Source organism: Atta colombica, unplaced genomic scaffold (genome assembly GCF_001594045.1).
Source record: "Atta colombica isolate Treedump-2 unplaced genomic scaffold, Acol1.0 scaffold238, whole genome shotgun sequence".
Classification (NCBI taxonomy): domain Eukaryota; kingdom Metazoa; phylum Arthropoda; class Insecta; order Hymenoptera; family Formicidae; genus Atta; species Atta colombica.
In genome coordinates, this window is record NW_017259336.1 from 2,166,129 (window position 1) to 2,175,138 (window position 9,010).

The 9,010-nt window shown below is 26.1% G+C and overlaps 1 protein-coding gene across 1 annotated transcript in view; it reads left to right on the plus strand.

The window, feature by feature from the left end:
- Window positions 1–4,988, plus strand: part of LOC108688698 (glycine receptor subunit alpha-2) — a 7,880-nt gene extending 2,892 nt beyond the window's left edge. Inside the window, exons 4-7 of the mRNA XM_018195048.1 lie at window positions 904–986; window positions 1,333–1,644; window positions 2,997–3,202; window positions 4,665–4,988. Coding sequence (XP_018050537.1) covers window positions 904–986; window positions 1,333–1,644; window positions 2,997–3,202; window positions 4,665–4,838 — 775 coding nt within the window. The 3' untranslated portion in view covers window positions 4,839–4,988. The remainder of the gene's footprint in view (window positions 1–903; window positions 987–1,332; window positions 1,645–2,996; window positions 3,203–4,664) is intronic.
- The last annotated feature ends 4,022 nt before the right edge of the window (window positions 4,989–9,010 follow it).

Consider the following 9,010-nt stretch of genomic DNA (forward strand, 5'->3'; position numbering starts at 1 on the left):
TATGTATACAAGATAAGGAAATAAAAAAAAATATTAAAAACTAGAAGACACTAACTTTTAAAAATCTGTAAATATTATGATAACTTATATATATTTAAATTTTTTATAATATTATAACTGTTACAAGAACATAGATAAATTTCATTAATATATTACAATTATAATATTTTATATGCACTATTTTTTTTAAAAAAGCATCATATTTCCTCGAGAAATATTAACTTATTCTCTTCTCCTTACATTATAAGAGCACTCTATTTTTTGCGAAATAAATACTGCAATAAAATACCAACGTCACGCGTCGGAACCTAAGGAAACATTAGAGTTTAGAGAATTTGTTATCGAGTTCGATTTTGAAGCTTTAACTATTTAAGTAATAAATGCATGCATTAATTTATTTTTTATCTTTTTATTAGCTCTTTAATTCAAATAATAAATTTTTAAATACTTTTGTTAATTTATTGTTAATTAAAATATTAAAGTATTTCAATAAATAGGTAGACTCGATCAGCAATCAGCACAAATTAAAAAAATTTTTAACTGTTATAAAATATACATAAGACTCTCATGACATTCATATATTTCTATTTGTTTTCCATCGTTTTTATAGCTTCATCTTCATTTATTTCGGTTTCATTTATTTCTATCTATGATTTTAATTCAATGTATTCGATAGAGCGATTTAATTACCGTGCCGTTCTGTCAAGTTTTGTTAATAAAATGATACAAATTTATTTTCCTTTGTTCGGAATGTATGTTCCATCAGAAACACAAATATAGAGAAGAGCTTCAATATAGTTTGTCACTGTAAAAATAACGCTATTGAGTAAAATTTGTATCAGAAAATAAAATTTAAGTAATAAATTGTGTCACACAAGGAAGTGTAATAAAATTTCATTTTAGATTGACATTAGTGCTCTCATGCGCGATGAAGTTCGAATCTTATCCTCATGACACTCAAATTTGCTCGATGATGATCGAAAGTCGTAAGTAATATTTTATATAAGCGGTTAAATTATATAAATATTATTAATACTGTGACATATACATAAATCCTAACATTTTCCTTACTAACAAAAAAGAAACTAGTATTGTAATATATAGTAAAAGCATAATAGCAATGTTAATATTTTTTTGCAATTATTGTTATACATATTATTTGTAGTTATTATCAATAATAATGAATTGTTTATCAAATATGTTTATAAATAATCATATATTTTATGTTAAAATATTAAGCTATTTATTTATTTAAATTTTGAGGATAGAATGCCATAATCACCTTCTCTTTTGTCATACTTGTCTCTATACACCATTTACTTTTTTTTTTAGTTTCACATACAACTCAAGATCTGGTATTCCTATGGAACATGACCGATCCCCTTGTAGTTAATCCGGAAATCGAGCTGCCGCAACTAGACATATCGAACAACTACACGACCGACTGCACGATCGAATACTCGACCGGAAACTTCACGTGCATACAGATTGTCTTCAATCTGCGCCGGAGACTGGGTTATCACCTGTTCCACACGTACATACCATCCGCCCTGATCGTCGTCATGTCCTGGATCGCCTTTTGGATCAAGCCGGAAGCCATCCCGGCACGAGTTACCCTTGGTGTGACGTCACTGCTGACCCTCGGTTAGGCGACCTCTCCACCCATTGCTCGTGATATAACTATTCATGATATTTATGATCGCGATAAAACGTCGGAGTATCATATAATGATGACATAAATATCAGCAAAATTGCAATTAACTAGAACCAAAATGGTTTCAATAAATCCTATGATTTTAATAAAACCATTAGTTAAGTCTTTTTTGATATGCTAAAATCGAATAAAATTATTTGCGATAAATTTTGATGTAAATTTCGGGAATAAAGTATGTAGTATAAATAATCGGTAGCAGATAACATTGATTTCTTAAACGTAATAATTATATAAAATTCTTCGAAGCATAAATGATAATGAACAAACATGGATTTAAAATAATTCTTATTATAAAATTACATAATTAATTATACTACCTATACCTATATTTACACTGAGAAAAATGGTCTGGTTGGATTAAAATCTAATGATAAAAATAATTATCATAAAAATTAACACAATGTCATGGCTTATTTCGAGCTATAATTAAATTAATTTTAAATTAATATAATCAACAAACGTTTCGGCTTACAGCCTTCCTCACTGCTACAACGCAGAAATACAATCTTAAATTAACCAACAATGAATAACGGAATAAAAATTTAAAAACCATCAGTGATGAAGTGTCAAAATATAAAAAAATTTGAACGTCAATAAGTATCCCACCAAATGACAATTCATTCGAATATGAACATGACATTCAAATTTTTTTATATTTTAATACTTCACCACTGATGAAGAGTTTGTTTATATTTATTATATATTATATTATATTAATTTAAAATTAATTTAATTATACCTCGAAATAAGCTATGACATTGTATTAATTTTTAAGAAAATATACGAGCATTTTTTACTCTACAATTATCATAAATAAAAAATAAAAGCTTTGTTCGATCATAACAGATATTTGTGTCTAATATTTTTATATAAACAATTGTACAATTTCCAGTTCAAACGAATCACATGCCGTTTATTATTTATCGAACTTGAAACACAGTTCTAAATTAAAACTAGAGTAAAAATCACAAATTAAATTATTTCAGCAATTTCTGATAATACTGATGCCAAGGTGCATCTTGAATCACTGAGAATTTATTACGAAAAATATCGCTCCATCCAGATTTCAAAAATCTGGATCTCCTTACTCCCTGACATTTTTACCAATTTAATCACTAAGATATATGATATTATTTGAAATAATTAATTGCTTGCTTTCATTCAATGCATATTTATCTGGAGATAGTGTCTTGGAGCTAAATAGAGAGAGACGTTGATCAAGTCAACTGAATTGTATATATGTAACTGTGCATGCATGGAAAGATTAATATCTTACTTTTAGCTACTCAAAATACGCAATCTCAACAATCTCTACCGCCGGTCTCGTATGTGAAGGCGATTGACGTGTGGATGTCTTCGTGTAGTGTATTCGTCTTCTTGTCTCTTATGGAATTTGCGGTAGTGAACAACTATATGGGACCAATCGCTACAAAGGCCATGAAAGGATATTCGGATGAAGATCTTCGCGAAGCCATCGACGACTTCAAGGTAAACGAGAAAAAGTGTGGTGCGATATTTATGGTGAATGTTCCATCGGTTCTGCAAAATTGATAGTTCGAGATAAAGTAAAATACGCTGCACCATCGGCCACGAGCATGCAATTCGTTCTGTTGATACAATATCATTCAATTGAATAAAAATGCTAGGAATAAGGGGCGCTACATTGCGATCGTTATGAATTATCGATATTTGCGGAGTCGTATAAATCATTGAGATGTATTATAAAGTTATATCACTTATTCGTTCAATAAGAAAGAGAAATGAAACATTAAATACATAGTTCTACACACAAATAAAATTTCATATAAATTTCAAGCTGAACTTTTTAGTACTCTAACAATTCCATTCTATTTTGAAGCAAAAAACTTGCCTAAATAAAATTCTATATGACTGACAAACGCATATTTATTTCTGAATCCAAATGTTATACGGTAAACAGCATCGACGACGGAAAATACGGCGGAGTATACTTCTCGAAAAGTACAAACATTTTTCTAGGCGATTCATCGTATCGAATGGCGAGTAACTTTTCTTCAGTAATTTCCCTCTTGAACAAGTTCTAAAGTTCGATTTTATTGCGTGCATTCGTCCCACACTCAATTCGCAAAGAAATATTTATTTTCTCCTTTCTTCTGTGTAGTTTACGCAGACTTACAATTCGTTTTGTACATAGAAAATCCCGTTTTTATTGCATCCATTGCACGTAATATTTGCTTGTACTACTGCGGCATTTACTTTTGTTTGCTTTACGATAAAATGCATTCGTGCGCGAAATAAATATCATTTTTCTTTAATAGCTAATAAGTAAAAGTCATGCTTCACGCAATTAAATAAGTATTTTATGATTATTACAATATGAATTTTATTTTTTTGATTTGCAAGCAAAGTTGTATTAGCAAGAGATATAAGAATATTCGATTTTTCCGTTAATTTCATTTTATCATAATCATAAAATACGTTATCATTTTTTTGTATAATGAATATTGTCACATTACATGCAAATATATCTAGAAATATCATATACTTGAATTGAAAAATATGAATTTTATTTATTCGAAAAATAATACGTGAAAACTTTTAACTTAATAAGTTAAAATATGTTAAATTAATGTGAAATGTATCAATTCAAAATCAATGCTAAGCATGATTTAAGAATTAATATCTGTTAAAAGATTAAAAAATTAATAAATCTGTTTTTTTATACTATTTCAATTATCATTCACACATCATTTCATTTTTTATACAACAGTTAATTACTCTAGTAGTAAGTAAATATAATCTACTTACCTCGCAAGTCTTGATTAATAAGATAAATGAAAAAGAGGGACAAAAAAATATAATAAATTGAAACAATTAGTTATATGTATGTAATATATATATAATAATTTTCTACATTTATTACTTTCATATCATATTTTATGTGACGTGTTTTTAATTTCTTTTTTCAAAGACGCCGATGAGGCCGGATACTGAAAGAAGCAGGAGTCCAACCAGGCAATCGACAATTCAATATGAGTGTTGCCAAGGACGAGCCACTGCCATTTACATCGATAAGGTTTCCAGATTCTTCTTCCCTTTTTCATTCTTCATCCTTAACGTCGTCTATTGGAGCACATTCCTGTAATGCAACTCGGGCAAGACTCATGTCCGACTCGGCGAGTACGGTTTTAAAGAAAGACATTGAATTACAGAAAGAATATTACGAAGGATGCAGTAAAAAATTTGTCGAAACGAAAAATATCTTGTAAATTATCATGTATAAAGTGTGGCACAATAAAAGAATTTAATAAAAGTGGGATTAAATCTGTATGTTTATTAAAGGTATGTTTTACGGAGATTATGACAAAAAGAATAAACCGATCTGTGTTCATTACAAGACATAGTAAATTCCTGTAACAAATTATAAGAAACATAACAAAATAGAAAAAACATAACAAATAGATAAGATACCTTAAAAATATATATATTATATTTAGAATGTCTTTTAATTTTTATAAAAATATCGCTTATATTATCGCCTAATTTACATTACTCATTTTTTGTTAAGTCATCATCAGTTAAGTCAAAATCATAATTTATTATATTAAACAAATTATGATTTATTACAATAAAATTTTATTGTAATAAAAAAGAACGTACTTGTTCAAAAACTTTATGCATTTAAATTTAATTAATGTGTATATTATATAGTTTACAATTTTAATTAACTAATTATGTACATTATAATTATGTACATGTATTTTGTAATTATGTATATTATAATTATGTACATGAATTACTCACCTGTTCCTTGTACTGGAAAAAAATTTGATTACATAAATCAAAAATGTGATAAAGTCAATCAGTATATCTATTAAAAAATAAATTAATTAAAATTTTTCTATAAATTACGAGATGAGCATGATTAATTCCTTCCTGTTAAATATATTAGTATTTCTTAATAATGAATTTCTTACTAAAAATTTATTTATAATATATAGTTATAATTAAAGAAAGTAAATTTCTCATATGGAATTCCTTGAAAGTATTAATACTATTATTTTTCGCTCTTCTAAAAAAAAAGATAGTGTTTTAAAACTTTCAAACGATAGTATTATATATCATCTCTTATATTATCATATTATATCAAAATGTTATATCAAATTTTTATTTAATTGTTTATGGAACTAGAAGATATTCATATTAATTTCCAGTATAATTAAAAAATTAGATAAAAATATTTAATTATAAAGAAAGATAAAATTAAAAAATTTTAATCAAAAGAAGAATAGTAATTTCAAAAGAAATATACTCGTTATTATAACATTTACAATATATTAGACAATATAAACGTAATGTAACATACTTTCTAAATTATAATAATAGATTATTATTAAAAATAACACAAACATTTTTTCAGTTGCTGTTCTGTTCATTAACCGAACTTAAATGTCTTGCGTCAAGTTAATGGAGCGTACTGCCTGACCTATTACGGAGTATTACTACTGTAGACCAATACTGTCTAAGTTGTGCACTTACGTTAATGTTTGTCAATTTATAACGTAGTAACCTATTATAAATAATTTCTTAGATTAGGTAAATCTAAAAAGTGACACTAATAATAACTTTAGAAAAAAATTTAATTGTTAATTAAACGTAAAGATAAAAAACAAGAATCAGGATAAAAAATAAAAAATTCAATATAAATATAGAATTTTATAATAAAATTAAAATCTATGTACTAATCATATGAAAAAAGTTTTATTCGAATTGGCTAAAATTGTGATATTTTATAAATTATAAGATGCTGATCAAAAAATTTCTTCAAGCAAAACCATAAAAAATGAATAGATTTTAATGTAGCATCATTTAAAAATCGCTATTTTTGATCCAATCAGATTAAAAAGTATCTTTATTTACTAAACTATTCATTTTTTTATAATTGTGTTTTAATACTTTCATTTAATACTATTTAGTATTTTTATACATAGAATAATGACATAAGTCAATTGATGTAAAGAAAACATCTGAGTGTTTGAAAAAACGTAATTTTCAAGTATCCATATTACAAATTGCATAATTTTTTTGAAAGCAACTATGTATTTTCTTCACATCGATTCATCTCAATATTCTATACATAAAAGTATTAAGATACAGTTATTACAAAATAAATAGTTTAGTAGATAAGGATACTTTTCGGTCTAATTAGATGCAAAATAACAAATTTTAAATAGCACTAGCGCAAAATTTGTCTACTTTTTATGACTTTGACTAAGAAATTCTTGATTAACATCTCATTATTTATTATATATCATAGTTTTAACCAATTCGACTGAAACTTTTTTTCATTCGTTAATGTGGAATCCTTTATGTTAAGTTTTAATAATAATTAAAAAAGGTATAAAATTTCAAAATGCTTGAAGTAAATATGAGTCTCTATAATGCCGGGAAAGTTTACTTAAATATGTTGTAATTTATCAATGTATATGATATAAATAAAATAAATCATTTACATTTGTGTTTTATCCAAGTACCTTTAATTACATTACGATCGCTCGTCATTATTCAAGTAAATTCCGAGTCATCCTTGCACAAGTTTTTTTATTTGAAGATCTATGCATGCAGCGATCGCAAATTTCCTCAGCGTAGAGAGAGATCAACTGTCACAATACTGCAATACAAAAATAAAATGCAATAAAATAAATAGAACTGAGCATGACGATAAAAACTTATAATATATATTGTATAAATTTATAATATATGCAACTATTAAAAACAATTGTTTACAGTTATACATACATTATAACATGTATATATTATTTGTAATAACATATACACGTTAAAATAATGTAAACAAATTAAATTTATCTTTTGTTATAATTTTTATATTTTTTTTTATAAAAAATTATTTAAGTGTTATTTATACAATTTCACGATTGATAAACTAATAATGATGTACTCATAATAAACGATAAACAAAAAAGCAACTTTGAAACAATAATTAATAAGTATTTTGAATATCACTGTCAAATAATTACAATAAATAATTAATAATTACAATAAATAATTAAACTACTTTAAATGTAGCTCTGAAATATAATTTGATTATTTTAAATATTTGCAACAATAGCAAACAATAAAAAATTTTTATAGTTTAAAGTTTTGAACAATCTCTGAAAAGGAATTAACAGAAGTATAGAAATTTTTATAGAATTAGAATTTTTACTTCATTTTTCTGATTACCTTTGAATCTTTTAAAAAATAAACAGCTTCTTGTTAATAATTTATACCTGATTTACTAATACGAAAAATATTCTGTTGTTTCACGTTATAGAGAAATATATATCCTTAATATTATGTATAATTCTATTATATTAATATTATCATATTATATGAATATTATCTTATCGGTATATTCTGGAGAATATAAAAAAAACAGGAAATCAGGTAAAGAAATAATCATTTTCATTACTGTTATTATCAATTAGCTGTTTTTCATACCATGAATAATGAAACTTACTTATAATAAGAAACTTCTTCCTTTCTTTTTCATTATTTCAATTTTTAAATCAAAATTTTCCTCTCGTTGGAATGTCACGCTACAATTATAACTTAGAAATCTCGATAAATAAAATTATATTAATTAGATAAAACTTAATAACGGAGTAATTAAATGGAACTTTTCGCACAACTTGCGCAATGAAATTTAATTAAATGATATCAGAGACGCAAAGTTTTCTAATTGAAATGTATAAAAAGCTGATAAAATAAATATATACGATAAATTTTGTTAAAGATAATTATTTAACAAATTTGATATTAAATTTTTTGTACGTCAAATAAATTATTAAATTATTTATGTCAAATTTATGTTAATAATAATAATAAAACAATATCTTTTTCAACTTAATATTTTTCAACTTAATTTCTCGAAGCTTTCAGTTTCTTTATATACGCATTCTTTTGTTGGTAATTTCTTTCGCGGCTAGAGCGAGATAGCACCGATATGCGATGAGAATTCAGCTACGAATAAAAATAGATATCCCTTTTATCTTTCTTTTAATCATTCCGATTAATCGTGCCGAGAAAACGTCGCTGCTCACCATTCGGTAATTGCTCAGCGAAATGCAATTAATGAGGCGAGCCGTACTCACGCTGTGAATAATTACATTCGCGTAAGGAATCATAATTGTTCGTTACTGCGAATGGATCGTTTCTCGGGATACGTCACGACCTGAAATATTCTATTCACGCTCTTCATCTTCCCCGCGTATTCCCACCCTGACACTGCCTTTCTTTGGATTTGCCGTTTCCGCG